The sequence below is a fragment of the Castor canadensis genome, chromosome 3, assembly GCF_047511655.1.
Source record: "Castor canadensis chromosome 3, mCasCan1.hap1v2, whole genome shotgun sequence".
In the NCBI taxonomy this organism is placed as follows: Eukaryota; Metazoa; Chordata; class Mammalia; order Rodentia; family Castoridae; genus Castor; species Castor canadensis.
Window position 1 is genome coordinate 198848767 of NC_133388.1, and position 20176 is coordinate 198868942.

Consider the following 20176-nt stretch of genomic DNA (forward strand, 5'->3'; position numbering starts at 1 on the left):
AGGACCAAAGTAATTCTAGTAACACTAGGTTGGTTTTTTTATAAATGGAAAGGCAGTTTTAAAAATCCACAGGAAGCAATCCATTCCACGGACCACAAGCTGTCTTCACTTCAAAACTGTGGAGGGCATCACGATTTGTGTGTCATCCTTGCACAGGGGCCACGCTAATATCGTGTTGCTCCAGTTGTAATGTAAGTGCTGCCACAGTGAGTGCTTAGTGCTAGCTTTTAGACTAATAACTCAAAAATTGCACCATGTAGGAAACAAAGAGGGAAGTTACAAACTGGTTTTTTTTTTTTTTGAGGTACTGGGGTTTGAACTCAGGGCCTATACCTTGAGCCACTCCACCAGCCCTTTTTTGTGATTTTTTTTTGATATTGGGTCTCACGACTATTTGCCCAAGCTGGCTTGGAACCATGATCCTCCTGATCTCTGCCTCCTGAGGAGATAGGCTTTCACTATGTAGCCCGGGCTGGCTGGTTTTCAAAACTCAAGATCCTCAGCCTCATTGTCCCAAGTGCTGGGATTACAGGTGTGCCCCACCATGCCTGGCTAAAGCTGTCTTTATCACTGTCACGTATTTACCCTTACAGACATCTTCACTTCTTCCTATGACTTTGAGCTACCATCCGAGTGCCCCGTCATTTCAGTGCAGGGCTCCCTTGAACCCACATTCTTGCAGGTAGGCCTGTGGGTAGCAAACTCCCACATCTGTTGTTTATTTGTGAAGGTCTTAACTTCTCCCTCACTTTTGAAGGATGGTATGGCTGGATATAGGAGTCTTGGTTGACAGCCTTTTTTCTTTCAGTTCATGTCTTTCACAACATTTGGGAAGCTTTAGCTTCCTGTACCCTCTCTGCTCCCATGTCCTGTCTTCAAATGCACGATTTCTTTGCCTGATGTCAGTGATTGTGACTTTCAAGCCTTTTTGCTTTGGTTATTTTCTGATAGGGTTTTCCACTTTTGCCTGGGCCAGCCTGCGCCATGATCCTTGCGTAGCTGGGATGACAGGCACACACCACCATGCCCAGCTTTTCACTGGTTGAGAGCTGGCCTTAGGCCATGATCCTCCCAATCTCCACCTCCCAAATATCTGGGATTACATGTGTGTACCACTTCACCCTGACTCATTTCTAAGTTTGAAGATAATGGCTTGGACTCCGCCATTAAGCATCATGTTTGCCAAGGGTTTTTGGTGGTTATCCCCTATCAGATTAAAACTAAAGAAAGTTCCTTCAGGGCTGGGGTGTAGCTCGGTGGCACAGCGCTTGCCTTCAGTTCCCAGTTTGTGAAGAGCTTTTTAAAATAATAAATGTCGATATTTTCTCCTCCTATGAAGAGGATCGTACACTTTTCTTATTCCTTTGCTGATCTGGTAAATTGCTCTGCTACCAGTCAGGCTCTGCAGTGTCAGGGGTAGAGCGGGAACACAAAGTCGCCATCCTGCTGGCTCCAGCCCTCTTGTCAGGACTGAGGACGGCTCCTTAACTGGGCTCATTTATGCACCCGTGGCCTGTCCTTCCCATGGCCTGGTTTCCTCCCTTCCTGGGTCAAACCTTCCTTTCCCCGTATTCTCTTTTGGTTCCTTTTCTGTACAGTTCTAGTCAGTTCCATAGTCCTCTAGCATAGCTACATTCTTTTGGAGATCTCTCTCTCTCTCTCTCTCTCTCACTAATTATGGGTGCTTGACCTTCTCAGGCCCTGTGGGAGAGTCATGCCACTGACCAGTGCAGTGCAGTGAAAGGACTGACCAGATCCCCCTCTGACAATGGAAGGGATGCTGTCCCCTGTACTGTATTGGGGGAACAACTCGTATCCACATCATAACAGACGCCATCTCTTTTGACAGAAGCAGCCAATAATAACCAATGGAGGCTGCAAATGTTCAGTTTTTTGGTTTGTTTGTTTTTTTTTTTGGTACTGGGGTTTTGAACTCAGGGCTTCATGATCGCTAGGCAGGCGCTCTGCCACCTGCGCCACACCTCCAGCCCAGATGTTCAGTTTTCTTACGTTTCGGCTTCTTGAGCTACAACTCCTTAGGTTCATCACATACCTCCTAGTCCATCCCAGAGGACTCCACCGGACACACAGACGTCTGTCTGAACAACCTGGTTTCCAATCCTTTTAGCCTGTACATCCTTCACACCCTCTACTTTTTTCCCCGGGGAGGAGTAAGGAAGACAGGGTCCCACGATGTAGCCCAGGCGGGCCTAGAACAAGTGGTCCTCCTGCTTCAGTCTCCTGAGTGCTGGAATTACAGGTGTGTGCCGCCACACTCGGCTCACACCCACGGCCTTTAAGCCAGTTCCACAGAGTTTCGTTTGATCGTCGTTAAGGCGGTATGTCACTGCTGGTACCAGTGAGAATCTGCCAGGGTGGCTGAGGTCCTCAATATGAGGATAACCGCCTGCTTCTCATCCAGGCTCTGTGCTCTGTTGAGGGCTCTCTGCTCCAAGACCTTGAAGACAGAGGGGCCACTGCGTGTTCTGCCTGTCCTGGGTCAAACCTCATCCCACAGCTAAGCCCCTAGCAAGGGCTGCTTTGACACATAGCATCTTCACGAACATTCATTCAACACACTTTGCACCTTCTACTGTGATTTCTCCCGTGAGCATAGGCTATAATACAGTGTGCCCCATGTTCTCTAATATAGGTATCTCTACACTTTTGTTGTTTTCTTTCATTTCAAGCTTACTTGAATGTGTTAAAAATGTATTCTGTATGACATAAAGTGCGTGATGGGTGTCGTCTATTTTAGTAACTCTTCCATGTGCACTTCTGCAGGGATTGGGTTCAATTCTCTATGTTAGGTTGAGTGTGTGAATCATGTCAGTCTTCTGTAATTTTTTTGGTAGTACTGAGGTTTGAACTCAGGACTTTGCAGTTGCAAGGCAGGTGCTCTACCACTCTACCAGACTGCCAGTCCAAAATTCCTGTATCCTTGCTAATTTATTGATCTGATTGTTCTGAAAATTACTAAGAAAGAGGTGTTAAAATTTCCTATAATTGTAGACTTGTCTGTTTTTCCTTTATATATTTTGAAGTCCTGTTATTACATACCTAGTTTTATAATTGTTTTATCATCTTGGTGAGTTGATCCTCCAATCATTTTGAAAGACTTTTTTCTTTCATTAGAAATGCTTATTTCTTTAAGTTTTATTTTGTCTGATATTAAAATAGCTTTGTTTTAATTGATTATTGAATAAAATATACTTAATTTATTGTTACTATCGCTGTATCTTTATTAAAATGTATTTGTCCCTCTCTTTCTCTCTCTTTCTTTCTTTTTTCTCTCTCTCTCTCTCTCTTTCTTTTTAGACAAGGTTTAAAACAGGCTGGACTTGAACTCTCCATCGTCCTGTCTTAGCCTCCCTACTGCTGGGATTACAGGCATGACTGCCACGCCCGTGGAGCTGTGTGTCTTACAAGCAACATACAGTTTTGAGTGCAGTGTGACAGTCCTTGTCTTTTACTTGTGACTTTTTTTTCTATTTGTCCTTATGCCTTTCTCCTCACTTGATGCTCCTTTCTACTTTTTTTTTTTTTGCCTTCTTTTGACTCCATTAAAATGTTTTTGTAGATCTGGAGGCGTGGCTCAAGAGGTAGAGCGCTTGCCTAGCCAAGCACAAGGCCCTGAGTTCAAACTCCAGTTTGCCAAGATAAATGTTTTTGTTGTTCTGATTTTTCCTCCTGTTAAGCTGTTATGTGTAAATTTGTATTTTCTGTTACTGCACCACAAATTGCCACAACCATGGCCACTCCACACAGTGCTCATTGAGCATCTGTTTCTGTGGCTCAGGACCCTGCATGACTTTGGTGTCCTGCTCTTAGGCCTCGAGGCTGTCCCTGAGGTGTCAGCGGGAGGTGTGTCTCAACAATAGGCTCGTGTTGGGGAACAGTCCACTTCTGGGTCCATTCGGATTGCTGCAGCCCTGGCGTCTGGCTGGCAGTTGGCCTTCCATAGCTCCCCGTCACGTGCCCACCCACAGGCCAGTGTCGATGGTGTTTCACACATCGTGATCCTTTCATTGCATTTCACTCTGGTTTGTGGCTGCCGGTCCCATTTGTCACTGTGTCCCTTCTGTCTGAAGAACGCCTTTTGTATTTCCTTTAGCATGCATTAGCTACTGCTGAACTCCCTCCAAATTTTATTTTTGTCTACAATTTTGATTACCCCTTTGAAGACAATGTATTTTTCTTCTTTTAGCAAATATAAATATTTTTTCTCTCTTTGGTTCAGCAAATTGCATGTTGTGCTTTGGTGTATGTGTGTCTGCTTGCGTGCTTGTTTTTGTATTTAACCTTCTTGGGCTTCATAATGAGTATCAAAGCTGTGACTTGAGGGCTGGCTCAGTGGCTCAAATGGTAGAGCACCACCTGCCTAGCAAATGGCAAGTGTGAGGCCCTGAGTTCAAACCCCAATACTGCAAAAAAAAAAAAATGCATCGTCACTTTTTTGGGGCAGTACTGAGGTTTGAACTCAGGGCTCACATCTTGAGCCACTCCACCAGCCTTTTTTTGTGTGTGTGTGACGGGTATTTTTAAGACAGGATCTCACAAAATATTTGCCCACTCTGGCTTCGAACCGTGATCCTCTTGATCTCTGCATCCTGAGTAGCTGGATTACAGGCGTGAGCCACCCGAGCCCGGCACGTGATGTCTTTTGTTAGCTTTTAAAATTCTCTTCAAATGCTGAAGTTACATGTGCGACTCCAGTTACGTCTGCATTCCGTCTTTCCTTTTGTCTTGCTGTCTTTATTGCGAGCATTTTCTTTTGTGTTATGTTATAGGTCTCCTTCTGGTTTTAGCTGTGCCTATTATGCTGGTAAACTTATCCAATGAGCCCTTCATTTCAGTTTTCTGTCTTTACACTCTGTGACATCCATTTGGTCATTTATTGTTTCCCATTCTTTGCCGAAACCTCTCATCTTTCAGTCCATTGAGCATCTTAATCACCATTATAAGAAGTCTATGCCTGAGAACCCAACACTGGCTCTCTCTGGGCGTTTTCTTGTCTTTTTCCTTAGTTGCCTGAGTGTTTGGGGTGCTGGATGTGCATGTGAAACATTTGGAGGTGTGCTAAAGTTCTGGGAGAAGGTGGAGTTGTGTGTGGCAGGCAGCAAGGCCGAGACAGTTCCACGTTGCTGTGCACTGAGGCGGGGGGAGGCTGGGCTCCCTCTCCCGGAGGGTCACCGTGTTTCTTGGTGGATGTAGCTTTCAGGATTCCGACCCAGCCAGGCCTGCTAGGTGTACTGCAGAACACTCATTAAAATTGAGCGTAAGATACGTGACGAGTAACTTTTTTAGTGTATGTCCCCAAATTGTGTCTTTATTTTTGTTAGCTAAAGCCCAAGCCTTTCCCAGGTCTCAGAGCACAGACTCCACCCCCTCCGCCCTGGGACCTGCCAGGAGCCCTGCTGTGTTGTTGGTTCACTGCACATTGATGCTTTTGTTTTTGGCATTGGTGGTCACTGCAAGCCAAATCCTGCTGCTCACACTGGGGCTACGCCTGGGCACCCTCCGCCAGGCCCCATGATCCCTCACTTCCGCCTTTCCCTTGCTTGAGACCAGCCTTGAGGCTGTTCGTGTTGTCTGTCTCTCCTATTGCTGTCATTTCGAACGCTGCTCTGGCCACGGCTGAAAGCAGAACTGTGCGTAGTCTTCTTGGACTACTTTCCCCCTCTGGATTTTGTAAACAATGATTCTTTGTCTTTCAACATTTACCACTGCAAAAGACCTTAGGAGAGCCCAACTTCTCCCTTGCAGTGATTTGCTTTTTCTGCCTGGGTGTATGAAGGACTTTTTTTTTTTTTTTTTTTTGAGATTCAACAACTTGACTGGGTTGTGTCTGCTGCTGGTTCTTAATGTGCCTTCTACCCTATTTGTTTGTACATTTTTATCCCTTTGTCTTAAGATTCATTTCAGGATTTTCTTTCTTTTTCTGTATTTGAGACAGAGTCTCGCTCTGTTGCCGGGGCTGGTCTTGGCATGAGAAGGGTCACTTTGGCCTCCCAGGTAGCTGGGATTGCAGGCAGCTCCACGGGCCTGGCTCCACTTCTGGATTTTCTTATTTTCTCTCTGCATGTTTTATCTTCCTTCTATCATCAGCCTGCGTCCTGGAGCACAGCATTAGTTACTTGTGTGATTTTGTCGTCTGTGCCTGTGCTCTGGCTCATGTTCTACCTGTTTCTGCTCCATGTTTCTTTGTTCACTGGGGTGTCAGGGACCTCCCTTCCCTCACTCCTTGCTCTTCTGGCTGCCCCTGCCCGTCCTGTCGGGTCTGTGGAGCCGCTGCCTCCTTGTCTTCACTAACCCTGCTCTTCACTTCATCCTGACATTTCATTTATCCGGTCTTGGAGCCCTTGTTTCATTGAATTTAGATTTTTATGGAGTCGTTCCACACATAAAGGACTGTGGACATCTGGCTTCCTTGCTTGTTTTCCTCCGGCCTGGGCTCTCGGGCTGTCTTCTGATTGCTGTTACTCCTCACTGCAGAGAAACGGGCCCTGAAGCGCAGTGAGCTTCAGTGGTGCACCTGGCTTCACTTGGCCATTGACCAGCAGGGCCGCATGGCCCAATCCGCCCCTTCTGGGAAGTCGCAGCACCAGGCTTAGCACTGGGACCTCTCCCAGGACAGGCCATCGGGCTCCACTAGGCCCTGGACGCTGGCCCCTTTCCTGAGTCCAGTGGGCTGAGGGCTGAGGCCACTGAGACCCTCCCCAGCCTGGGCAGTTTGGACCTCTGGATGCGCTGGGGCTCAGGCAAAGGAAGTGAGTCCAGCCCATGTCTTTCCAAGCTTTGGGCTCAGTGGGGATTTTCAGGGTCCGGGGAGAAGGGAGTCTTCCTTCTAAGACTGGATCCTCACCGACCTTGGCTCCCACTCCACAAACCTCCTTTGGTCTCTGATGGTAGATTATTCTTGCTTGGCTGTTTGTGGATTTGCCGTCGAGACAGCATCTCCTTCTGTTGCCCAGACTGGTTTAGAGCTACTAATCTCAAGGGATCCTGCTCCAGCCTCCAGAGCGTTGGGACTACGGGGGCCTCCCCCACCCCTCCCAGCCTCTCTCTTTGGGCATCGTTTGGGTCCTTTGTGTAGGTGGGACCCCAGCAGTGTGTAAATGGTGGCTTGGAGCACCCACATGGGTCCTCTCCCCACCCCAGAGCCCACAGCGGAGGACCAGGCGGCCATTATCATTCAGTGTGCCTTCCGGCAGCGCCTGGCGAGAAAGGAGCTGGCTCACCGTCAGCAGGAGCGCCAGGAGTACCTGGAGGAGATGGAGAAGCTGCAGAGAGAGGTGAGTGGGCCAGGCCCGGGGAGAGGGAGTGTCAGGGTGGTGGGGCTCCCACCTCAGAGGTGGGCGACAGTGACCTCCAGCTGTGGACAGCGACCTTGGGCTGTGATCAGTGACCTTAGGGTTTGGAGTAGTGACCTAGACTTCAGGGAGACCTTGGGTTGTGGATAGTGACCTCAGGCTGTGAGCAGTGACCTTGGGCTGTGTACAGTATCCTCAGGTCTGTGGATGGACAGTGACTTTGGGCTGTGGGCTGTGACATGGGGCTGTGGACAGTGGCCTGGGGCTGTGGATAGTATCCTCAGGACGGGACGGTGACCTGGAGCCACACCTCGCAGGCCTACCTGGCCCTGGTGCGCTGGGAGCAGGAGGCGGCGCGGCGGCAGCGCGAGCAGGAGGAGGCGGAGGAGCGCGCGTGGCGGGAGGAGCTGCAGCGCCGCCGCCGCCTGCTGGACGCGGCCTTCGACGGGGACCTGGGCGAGATCCGCACGGTCTTGAAGGAGGTCAGCTGGGCGGGGCGGGGCGGGGCCGGGTGGCAGTGGCCGGGGGCCGTGTGACCATGGGCGGGGTGGGCGGGGCTAGCGGGGGGGGGGGCCCGGGCACTGGGCGGGGCTGGATAGCAGTGGGCGGGGAGGACGGGACCGTGGGCGGGGATAGTGGGCGGAGCCGTGTGGTCACGGGAGGGGCGGGGAAGTGGGCGTGATGGGGGCGGGGCCGGCGGCGGTGACTCCGCCCCCGCGCGCAGGTGGAGCAGCTGCTGACCCGCGAGGGCGTGGGCCACGACGAGGTGGGCAAGGCGCGGCGGCTGCAGCGGCGCGTGGCCATCGTGGAGTGCGCGGACAGCCACGGGAACACGCCCATGTCCGAGGCGGCGGCGGGCGGGCAGGCCCTGGCCATCCAGCTGCTGGCCGAGCTGGGCGCCAGCCCCAACAGCAAGGTGGGCACCTGCAGGGCCGGGGTCGGGGGCGCGGGCGGACGGGCGGGCGCGGGGGCCGGGTTCAGGAGCCCCTCCCGCAGGGCGCCTTCGGCCGCTCGCCGCTGTACCGCGCAGCCTTCGGGGGCCACCTGGAGGCCGTGGAGGTGCTTCTGAAGCTCGGAGCCGACCCCCGCGTGTACGCGGACGACGGGAGCACCCCCGAGCAGGTGCGGCTCAGCCCGTCCACCTTCCAGAGCCCGGGGTGGGAGTCCCCAACCATCCCACCACTGCCAACCCTAAACCGCAGTGCCGTCTGCGGTCAAGGTGACAGCCATCTCCGGTTGTTTGGTTGCCACTGTGCGGGTTTTGTCTTACCTCTCTAACCTCAGGTGCGGGGCACCTCTGCTCTCACTCTGTCCCTCAGAGCCAAGCCCCGAGCTCCAGCTCAGCCCCCTGGAGCTGCCTCAGTGCCAGGGACAGTGGCCGAGTTAATGGTTTCTGGGGAGGGTTGCTGGGCCGGTGGGAGTAGGGCTGAGAAGCCAGGCCAGGAAATGCCTCTACCTTCATTTCCTTTAAGTTAACTGAATTCGAACCCAACTCACCCCCACCCCAGATCTGGCCCCCAAATCTGAGGCACTGCCAGGAAATGGCAAAATGGGTCTCAGTCCTGCTGGCAGACTCTTGCTTCCACTCACCGCCCCTAGTGGGGAATGCTAGGGTCTTTGCCCAACCTGGGACCCCAGCCCTAGGCACCACCCCCAGACTCCTCTCCTGTGGATGTTACTCTGGGCCTGGCCCACTCCCCTCTTCTTGTCTGCCAGGAGTCCTCTGGGTGATGGGTGTAGACTGCCGGCTCTGAGATGCAGCGGCTGCAGGCAAGAGTCTGGGGAGGAGGTCCCAAAGGAGCTGCTGCGTGGGGCGAGGGGGGGGTGTGGACAGCCACAGGGACAGTCGGCTGAGGAGTAGTGGGGGGAGAGGGGTGACTGTCAGCATTAGATGTCAGGAAGGATGGTCATCCTGACCCCAGTGCGGGAGCCACTGGACATCCACAGGCCAAGAAATGAGCCTTGTCCAGAACCTCACACCTCACACAAAGCTAACTCAAAATGGATTTGAGATTTAAATGTAAAACTTCAGAACTTTTAGACAAGCAGGAGAAGATCTTTAGGACCTAGGGCATGAGGAAATGTTCTTAGATACAACACTAAAGGCACATCCGAAGAGAAATAAATACATCTGACTTCATTAAAATGCAAAACTTTGGTTCTGGCCAGGTGCCTGTAATCCCAGCTACTCAGGAGGCAGAGATCAGGAGGATCACAGTTCGAAGCCACTCTGGGCAAATAGTTTGTTTCACCCTATCTCGAAAAAACCATCGCAAAAAAGGGCTGAAGGTGTCGGCCCTGAGTTCAAACCTCAGCACTGCACACACACACACACACACACACAAAGAAAAACGAAAAAAAAAAAAAAAACCAAAAAGAACACTTTTGTTCTGCAAATGACCCTGCCAAAAAGCCAAGCCATAGGTGGGGAGAAAAATATTAGCAAACCACACACAATAAGCTGCCTTATTCTCCCGAATGTGTTGCATCCGGTTTTGATTAAGCACAGTCAAAAAATAAAAAAATAAACTCCAAAAATGAAATATTAAATTCCCCAGTGCATATTTCACAGCTCAGTGGATGTGGAGATGCTCTCAGTCAGTTCTGTGTGATTGCCAGGAGTGAAAAGCTGTCTCCTCAAAGAAATGGTGCCCAAAAGCAAGGTAAAAGTTAATGTGCTTAATTTAAGTGACAACATGAGAATCTGAGATTTGCTGAAAAGCGACATGTCTTTAGCAGAAGTTGGGCAGCTTGAAGGGAAAAATGAATCAAGCACCGGTAGTACAGAGCATGTGTGGGTTTTCTCAATGGCGTTCTCCTTGGAACCATTGATCTGCGGAGAGCAAGGGTCTGCTGTATCTGACACAGGAGACGTATCTAAAATACAGAAACAGTTCTCAAGTCTCAGCAGTAAATAAAACACCCCACCCAGTTCTCCAAGGAGCGAAAGACAGGAAGAGAGCTTTCACTGAGGCAGGAATAGTGACCCACAAACAGGGGAGGAGGCCTTCGGCATCACACACCTGTGACCACAGCTGAGGGGGACAGCAGGAACAACACCCAAGGCTGGCAACGGTGTAGACAAACACACCTTGCTGGCAGAAGTGTAAACTGGCCCACCCTTCTGCAAATAGGCAGTTTCTTAAACTAAACATACACTTACTGTGTGACCCAGCAATTACGCTGTTTAATTTATTCCAGTAAAACGAAACCATGTCCACACAAAAATGTGCACAGAAATGTTCACAGCCCCACACTGGGAAAGCCCAGCTGTCCTTCAGTGAGTGAAAGGTTGCTGTCGACACTCAGCAACACAGAGGTTGGAGCTGGGGATGCACTGGGCTCCCAGGGGGAGCTATGTGGGGATAAGCCTATCTCAAAAAGCCCATCTCACGTAACATTCTGCAAATGATAAAATCACAGAGGTAGAGAAGAGATAGTGGTTTGGGGGGAGGAAAAGGGGGAAAAGGGGAGAGGGATGGGTGTGAGTGTTCAGGAAGGGCAGGAGGGAGCCTGGGGGTGGTGGGCAGTTCTGAACCTCGGTTGTGGTGTGGTTCATACGTCTGCGTGTGATGAAGTTGTACACACACACAAACAAGTGCAGGTGAAGCTGTAGAAATGCAGTGTGACCCGTATGAGCTGCACTGTGTTGACATCCTGTCCCACGTAAGTCATCGTCACTAGGGAACCTGCTGAGGACGGACCCGTGGGAACACTATGCTAGTTTTGCAACTTCCTGTAAGCCTGTAGTTACTTCAAATAGAAAATTAACAAGATTGCCAAGCATGCAAAGAAATATAGACAATAACCCAGAGTGAGAGAAGCACCAGCCAATGAAAGCTGTCAGAAATGGCACTGAAGAACTGGTAGGCAAGGACACCGAGAGTTGGTAGCACTGCCACCCACAGGGACCCCGAACTCCTGGTCTACAGCACTGGTGGATTAATGGCAGATGCAGCTTAAACATGGAAAAAAGTGGCAATGTGAAAAAAAGAACATCCTCAAATATATATATTCAGTATTTTAGTGAATTTTTTCTTCTGAATCTGTTTTTTGGAGGTACTTGAGGCATCCCACCAGCCCTTTTTTTGTGTTGGATAGTTTCAAGATAGGGTCTTGTGAACTATGTGCCCGGGGCTGGCTTCAAACCACCATCCTCCTGATCTCTGTCTCCCGAGTAGCTAGGATTACAGACATGAGCTACCAGCACCCGGCTGAATCTGTATTTTTGAAGTAAACAATTTCCTAAATTGCATCCAAAACATGCAACAACTTTTTGAACGCTGTCTCTTTAAGCCACCAAGAGTCTGCAAGGCACACAGGTTTTCTGCTAATAGCAAAGAGAGCTTTTGATGTTTGTCTAGAGTCAAAGTTCACAGCTGATGGGTTTTCCCCCATAAACACATCACCTGTCAGTCCAAAGTATTATAAAATGACACCTCCATTAACCTATAGAGACATTTTTAATGTCTCTATAATTATTTATAATTAATTTCTAAGATATTTTTTAGAAAACACTGAAATTCTAGTGATTAAAAAATTGTAATGTCTAAAATAAAAAAATACCCTGGAGGGGCTTAATGTAGAGGTAAATAATATAAATTTGATAGCAATAGAAACCATACAACCTAAAAACACACAGAGAAAAAGAAACCCATGAAAAGAGCATCAGTGAGCTGGGGGAAGTTTCGGGAAACCCCATGCATAGGTAACTGGAGTCCAAAGGGAAGGAGACAGCAGAGGGACAGAAAAGACAGCTAAAGGGCCAGGGACATAGCTCAAATGACAGAGCGCCTGCCTAGCAAGCCCAAAGCCCTGAGTTCAAACTCCAGTATCACAAAACAAAACAAGACAAAGACCTGCACATTTCCAAATTTGATGAAAAATATAAACCCACATTCTCCAAAGTCAACACACCCTGAGGCCAAGAAGCACAAAGAAGACTGCCAAGACACAGCACAAAGATTTTCTTAGCACAGTGATGAAGGGGAAGCTTGAATGCATTAACAGGAAAGACAGCATCTCTCCACAGAGGAACAAGAGAAGGAGCAAGCAAGGAGGCAGTGGAGAATGTATCTAAAGTACTGAGAGGGTCCCACTCTGTGAGCCTGGATTTTCCTATCACTGATAGTGGCTTTCGAAACTGAAGGCAAGCCGGAGCTGGTGGTACATGCCTGTAATCCTAGGCTACTTGGGAACCGGTCCAGCAAATAGTTCATGAAACCCCATCTCAAGGGGGAGAAACCTGGGCATGGTGGTGTATGCCTGACATCCCACCGACATTGGGGAGTATAAATTAGGAAGACTGTGGTCCAGGTTGGTCAAAAGAGTTGGTTAAGAAGCCAACAAAGGGGGCAACACAGAAGTTTTTAAAAATACCCAGTGCAGGGGCTGGGAGTGCAGCACAGTGCGGGAGGCTCCGGTTCGATGCCTAGCACCCCGTGCAATACTCAATCCAAAGGAGTTGGAGAAGAGGGAAAGGAAAACAGCAGAAGGGACAGGCAGGAAACAAATGGCAAAGGCATTTGCTCATCCAGATCGATAATCCCACCGGATGTGGCTGCCCTGTGCACCCCACTTAAGAGCAGATCGTCATTTTTATTAAAAACAGTCAACTAGCTTCTGTCTCCAGGAAAAGACTACACACAAAGATACACGTCGGTGAAAACTAAAAGGATGGCAACAAATACGCCAGAAAGTACTAAGGGAGTGGGAAGGGGAGGGGCTGGGGACGCGGCTCAAGTGATCAGTGCTGGCCTCGCAAAGGTAGGGCCTGGGTTTCATCCCCAGTGCTGCAAAGCAGGACAAAACAAAACCAAACAACAGAAAGAGTGCTGCAGGGAGATAATGGAAAAATTTAAAGAGGATTAAAGCCGACCGGGGCTGGGGCGTGGCTCAGTGGCCATGCTGCCTAACCTGTGCAAGGCGCTCGGTCTGGTCCTCCAGCATGGCAACACACACACGCAGTCCCAAAAGAAGTATCCTAACATCATCATTTAATAATAACAATAAAGGGATCAGTTCATCAAAATAACATAAAAGTCCTGACTCTTCATGCAGCTAGGATCAGAGCTTCAAAACAATGAAGCGAAAACTGGTAGAACAACACGGTGAAATTACCAAGGCCACAGCTATTCAAGCGATTCCAACACGCCTCTTTTAACGGTGGATGAAACACTAGTTACCAGCAGTGATGGGGAAGAACTAGAGGGAATGGGCGCATGGATCAATGGCACAGTGCTTGCCTAGCCTGGGCGAGGCCCTGGGCTTTACTCCCCAGCACACACACATGCAAACACACACACACAACACCCTCTGGAGCCTGTCTGGCCCCCCATGGTCCGTCACTATTCGCTGTCACTGTCATCCAGTGTTCTTCCCAGTCACTGATTTATTCTTTCTTCAATTCACAATTCTCTCACTGACTTACCCATCTACTCGTTAATATGCCAGTCCTACCCCTGACACCATCTTTAAATGGTATCACTTATTCTTCTATTTATCTATCAGTTCAGACATCTTCCCATTCATTCATGCTGTTTTCTTGATAGAAAATTCTGAGAAAGCAGGGAGCTTGTTTAGTCCCTAAACCACACAATTGCAAGCTCCCATGTCATGTAGTGCTGTCACCTGGTGGGTATTCAGACACTTGGTTGAACAACTGGACTCATCCATCAACTCATCCATTTGCTTAGCTAGCTGTCTACTTACTTATCCATACATTCAGTTTATCTGTCGTCCATTAATTTTTCATATATCACTATTTCATTCATTCATTCAGTTAGCCCTAACCCAACCTTTATTTTGTCTTTTTTTTTTTTTTTTGGTGGAATTGGGGTTTGAACTTGGGGCTTTAAACTTGTAAAGCAGGTGCTTTACCACTTGAGCTGCACCTCCAGTCCATTTTGCTATGGGTCTCACTTTTGGCCAGGCTGGCCTGGACAGCGATTCTTCTATTTCATATTTCCCACCATTGCTGGATAACAGACTGGCACCACCACACTCAGCTTTTCTCTGTTGAGATGGGGGGTCTTACAGACTTTTTTGCCGAGGCTGGCCTGGAACCAGCCTCTTCCTGGTCTCAGTGTGCTGGCTTGGGATGACATGCACATGGCACCACACCCAGATGTCCCTCAGTTTAATTTTAAGATGTGAATCCATCAACTCATTCATATATCTGACCACTCTTTGTACATTTAGCTAATCAGCCACTTATACCTCTGTCACTGTCTGGCCATCAACTTCTCTACGCCTTGATTTTGCACATCTTGAACTTTTTTTTTGGTAAAATACAAATTACATGCTGGACATCCCACAGACTGAAGTTGTGTGGCTCTGTGACTTATCACAAAGGAAAGGCCTGGTGGAAACCATTTGAGTCAGGAAATGAAGCATTTGTTAGAGCCCCGCTTCTCCACCAGGTGACCACATCCAGAATCTTACAGTGATACCTTCCTCACTTTTCTGTACCTATCCTTTACTGCATCTTTAAATCACCATTCACCACCTTACCATCCATCCATCCACTCACTCATCCACCATCTGCCCTCATCCATCCACCCACCCACCTATGCATTCATCATCCATCCATCCGTCCTTCCGCCCACCATCCATCCATCCTTCCGTCCTTCCGCCCACCATCCACTCTACCTCCATCCGTCCTTCCATCCGTTCATCCCTGGGCACCAATGCCTAAGCCTGGTAGCTTGTTCCACTGTTTTTGAATTTCATGTAAGTGAATTTATATGCCTTATATTCTCTGGCATCTGGCTTTTCCTGTCACAAGTTATGTTGTGCGATTCAGTCTTATTACCTAGAGCTGTAGTTTGAAAATTTGCAGTGCTGTGTAGAGTTCCTTTATAAGGAAGTCCAGGGGCTGGAAGTGTGGCTTAAGCAGTAGAGCACCTGCTTTGCAAGCACAAAGGCCTGAGTTCAAACCCCAATCCCACCAAAAAAAAAAAAAAAAGTCCACAATATCCATCCATTTTCCTGTTGATAGATGTTTAGCTTCAGAGTCAACCATGATGATGGTGCTGCTGTGAACAAGTCCTTTTTTTGTGGTAGTGGAGGCCTTATGCGTGCTAGGCAAGCTCTCTACTTTTGAGCCGCCCTCACCCTTGTCCTTTTTGCTTTTAGTTTATTTTCCAGATAGGGTCTCATGCTTTTGCCTGGGGCTGGCCTAAAGGCACAATCCTCCTACCACCACCTCTTGGGTAGCTGGGATTACAGGCATGAACTGCCATTCCTTGTGCTATGAACAACCTTGCCTGTGTCTCTTGGTGCACACACGCACAGTTTTCCAAAAATGGTTGTACCAGTGTATCCACTCCAGTTAGCAGTACTGTAAATTATCCAGCATCTCTGCGGACGTGGGTGTCAGTCCTGTTCAGTGCAGATGCATGGTGGCTGAGCAGCACCCTGCTGCAGTTTTCACTTCCATCTCCCTGGTTACTGATGATGGTGGAAATCTGTCTCATGCTTGTTCTGGCCATTGAGACATCTTATTTATTTATTTATTTATTTATTTTAAAGTGCCTTGAAGTCAGTGACTGCTTTTCTCTTGGGTTGCCTGATTTATTTTCCTTGCAATCTGTAGACATTTGAATGTTCTCAGCCGAGCCCTCCCTGTTATATGCAGTCCTTGCTGCCCTTTCCCTCTCTCAAGGGCATCCTTCACGGGAAGAGTCTGTCTCCTCAATTGGTGCCCATCTCTCCTTCCCCTCTGGCCAGTGCTCCTGGGGTCAGCTCCAGTCTCTCCAAACATGAAGACATTTCTTACACAGTTCTCAGCTCTTTCTACTGAGATCTACAACCCATTTGAATTTGATTTTGTGAGTTACTTCTTCCTGTGTTGTGTGACTTGTTAACTAGGTTGATTTTTTGTTAGAACACACCACTGTCCTGTGTTTTGTAAAAGATCGTGTGCTCCATGCTGCCTACTTCACTCTGTCAGATACCTCTGTGTCAGCTCCCTGTGGGGTAGTGATGCCTGTCTGTCTGTCTTGGCATCAATCCCAGTGTCCTGGTTCATAATGAATCTTGTACCAGGCAAAGCAAGTTTTCTCCCCTTGTTTTACTTCAGGAGGGTTTTAGAAAGTTCTCTGTAATTACCTCTCTCGTTTCTGCCCTTATTCTCACACTCCAAGTGTGCAAACGCCGTAGTTCTTCACTTCAGTTTCGCTCAGGATGGATATGCTATGGGACAAGCACTGCCCAAACCTCCATGACATCGAATGAGTTTATCTCTTGTACTACATGTCCACTGAGGGCTAGCAGGGACCTTCTGCTCAGCGTAGGCCTTTAGTGACCTGGCTAACACGTCAGCCATAACCTTGAATAATGGACCCGAGGACAGGAGCTGCAGAGGTCTGGAGCAAACAGCTCCTGCTTGCTGCTCATTGGCCAGACCTGGTCCTCTGGCATCTCCTGACCACAGGTTGGTCAGGAAGGTTGATTTTGTCCAAAGTCTGGAAGGTGGAGAGATGGACACATATAATGATCAGCACTTGTAAAACCCACAGTTTTTTAAAAACCTTTCTCCCTACATTTTCCATCATTTCATCTCAGTTTATTCTCTGTTTTTTTATGACATTTTTCCAGTTCACTATTTCTATCTTTAGCTGTATCTAGCTAGTTGATGAATATATATACTGTATTCTTAATTTTGATTTTAATTTCCAGAAACTTTGTTATATATATATATGTATACACCGTTGTACATATACGTACACATGCATGTGAACACACACACACTGTATGTCTTCCAGCTCTCAACCATTCTCAATCGAGTTTTCCATTTCCCTTATTTTAAAAAGTCTGTAGCTTACAACTCCAGTTCCTGTGGATCTGTTCTGTCACCTAGAGTTGCTACCGGTTTTTCTTTATACTGTCTTCTTGGCTCCTATGCCTTTTTATTGTGTCATATTTTTTATCACCTTTGTTTTAGCAGTACTGGGGTTTGAACTCAGGGCCTCACACTTTCTAGGCAGGTGCCTACCACTCCGCCAGCCCTATTATGTCATATTTTTAATCTGTAAAAATAATTTGAAGCCCAGCAAAATAATATTATCCCGCACCAAGGACCTAACACAATTTTGCCATGCATCAGACTGCTAGCAGTCTGAGTCTCCCCCAGTGTCAGGGCTTCAGAGACTTAAAGCTGAGCTGAAGTCCCTGTGGGGACAGTTCTGGGTCCCTGTTATTCTGAGGGTGCAGTCCTTACAGCCTCCATCCAAAGTGAGGGTTGCAGTCCTCTGTTAACCCATAAATTGCTCAATGGCCCCCCACTCATTCGCCCATCTGTGCATTTGTCAATGAAGCCGCCCACCTCTCCTGTCTCTCGCAGTCGGTATACGAGGTGTGCGTTAACCCATCCATCCGTTCATTTGCTAGCCCAGCTGTTGGACCACTTGACAAAATATTTGAGCCTGGGGGAAATCCTTGAACAAAACAGAGTCCATTCCGTCACAGAGCTCCCACTGGTAGGAGGCAACCCGCAGCCAGTCACACGACAGTATGATAAGTACCACGGGAAATGCGCAGAGTGGAGTGGGGGTAGGGCAGGCAGGACAGTGGTTGTAATTTTAAGAAAGATGGCCACGGTGGACCTCCCCGAGGAAGTGACGTGCAGGAGAGATCTGGAGGTGAGGGCACACATGCTCTGAGTATCTGAGAAGCTTCCAGACAGTGGCAGCGGACGGCCCAGAGGGGAAGAAAGGAGACTGTGGCTGCAGGGGAGTGAGGGAGAAGCAGGTGTGAGGAGTCCAGGATTGGAGGCTATCAAGACAGGACAAGGGTGGCAGTGGCACACAGCGAGTCTTCTTCGGGCAGCACGGGCAGGTCTGCAGGCAGATGTCAGCAGCAGTGGGGGGGCTTAGCTGTGAAGGGCGGTGTGGCCTGGGGTCTCCCTCGGGGTGTCCTAGCTGTGGCCAGCAGATATTGGGAGCAGTTTTGCAGGGTAAGTGTCTAAATGTGTGCTTGTTTGGGAAAACTTGAGTTTGGCTCTGGGGGCCTTTGGACCAATATCCTAGCCGCCGTGAGGAAGTGAACAACATGGGGCCAGTAGACAGGGGCCATCTTTAATCCCATTAGCATATCACAGGTCTGGAGAGGTGCACTTCCATGTGTCAGCCATATCCCCAGCCCTCCAGGGGCCCGCTGCCCTCCACGAAGCCCCTTCCTCATCTCTGTCTTCCGTGGTCGAGTCAACCAGGCTTACTCTGGCCTTGACATCCCTGTCCTCGCTGTAACCCCATGAGCATCACCCTTGCTCTACAGCCAGGCACGGGAGTTAGCAAGTCGGCTGGCAGCAGGGCTCTGAATCCAGCTGCTGTACCCCTTTGTGTGTCCCTGAAAGGTCAGGTCACTGGGGAGGGGACAGCTGCTGCTGGGGGAAGTCTGGGTCTTGGCCATGGGGTCATGGTTCTGGGTCCAGGAAGAACCAGCCCTGTGGGTGCTGTGGCCGTCCTGGACCCTGGCATTCTTTTCTCTAAGATGCTCAAGTCCCTCCTTCCTAGGTTGGACAGAAGGCTCAGAACACACACGGTCCAAGTACCAGACAAATACCCTATTGTTAGGTAGCCTCACTGGACGCGGTGGTCAGTGTGCTGCAGCATGGGATCTGAGCCTCACGGAAGCCATGCTCCAGAACATGGAGGCGGAGCAGCAGCGCCGGGCCCAGGAGGCCCAGAGGCACAAGGAGGCGGAGGCTGAGGCTAAGCGGTGCTGGAGGTTGGGGATGGGTGGTGGCAGAGAGCTGCGTGTGGGGTGGTCTTCTGACAGGGCACATTCCTTCCCATCCCAGCCTGAACCTTAAGGTACAGCAGCTGACCAAGGAGCAGCAGCAGTGTCACAAGGAGGTGAGCTGCAGCCTCTCACTCCCTTGAGGGAGGGTGGGCTGGGGAGAGGCTGCCCTGGTTGGAGGCCATGCCAGTTTCTGCAGGGAACAACTCCCGCCCAGCTGCAGCAGGCCTACTGCGAGCTCAACAGGAGGATCACAGAGCATGACAAGTGTGAACGGAAGTGCACGGGGAAGACGGAGGTCACGCTGCAGGTGACCGTCCCGCTCTGCACCAGCCCAGGGGTTTGCCTTCCCAGACCGGGGATCACAGGCTTCTTTTCCTCCCAAGTCTGGGGAGGTACCTGGCAGCAGTGGGCTCCTTGGGGTAAAGGTGGGGCTGAAAGGAGGCCCTGGCAGGCACCTTTGGTTTCGGGGCATCCCTGTGCCAGGCGGGTGAAGGCTCCTCTATCAGGAGCCATTCTGAGCACAGAAGGTACAGGCAGATGATGGTGGCGTGGCCCCCTGCTCCAGGCCATCAAGGACGCAGAGGCCCAAGTGTACAGGCTGCGGCAGGAGGCACAGAAGGCTGAGGAGACGCTGGCCATGGCCAGGCTAGAGCTTCGGGAGCAGACCCAGGAGGGTGGGTGGGGCTTCAGAAGGGAGCTGGGTGGCCGGAGAGGAGCGGCCCAGGGAGGGGTCCAGAGCTGGGCTCTTGGGTTGGTTGCACCCTAACACCCTCACAGAAGAAGAGGAGGTTCCGGCTGAAGTGCCAGGTCACCGAGCTCCACGATGTACTGATGAAGGACGTGGGTGATTGTATCCGCGTGGATGGCCGGTCAGTGCTGTCGGGCTGGGTGTGGGTGAATCAAAAAGTGCCTTGGACAGCGGCGACCTGGTGGGTGCCCTCAGGTGGCCTCTTGTTATTGATCCTTCGGGCCAGGCGGCCACCTTCCTGCGCTACCAGGACACCAACTACGTGGATACACTGGACCCAGAGCACCTGGGACCAGAGAGGATCCGGCTGGCTTTGCTGGGGGCACTCAGGTGAGGTGAGTCAGGGCACGCAGACTGCCCCAGTCTCTGT

The 20176-nt window shown here is 49.9% G+C and overlaps 1 protein-coding gene across 1 annotated transcript in view; it reads left to right on the top strand.

The window, feature by feature from the left end:
• Iqank1 (IQ motif and ankyrin repeat containing 1) overlaps positions 1 to 20176 on the top strand; it is a 35453-nt gene that overhangs the window by 14753 nt on the left and 524 nt on the right. Inside the window, 12 exon segments of the mRNA XM_074069383.1 lie at positions 7162 to 7295; positions 7631 to 7795; positions 8038 to 8229; positions 8310 to 8435; positions 18890 to 18923; positions 18926 to 19034; positions 19117 to 19171; positions 19273 to 19365; positions 19624 to 19732; positions 19836 to 19851; positions 19853 to 19927; positions 20002 to 20136. Of these exon segments, the coding sequence (XP_073925484.1) occupies positions 7162 to 7295; positions 7631 to 7795; positions 8038 to 8229; positions 8310 to 8435; positions 18890 to 18923; positions 18926 to 19034; positions 19117 to 19171; positions 19273 to 19365; positions 19624 to 19732; positions 19836 to 19851; positions 19853 to 19927; positions 20002 to 20136 (1243 nt within the window).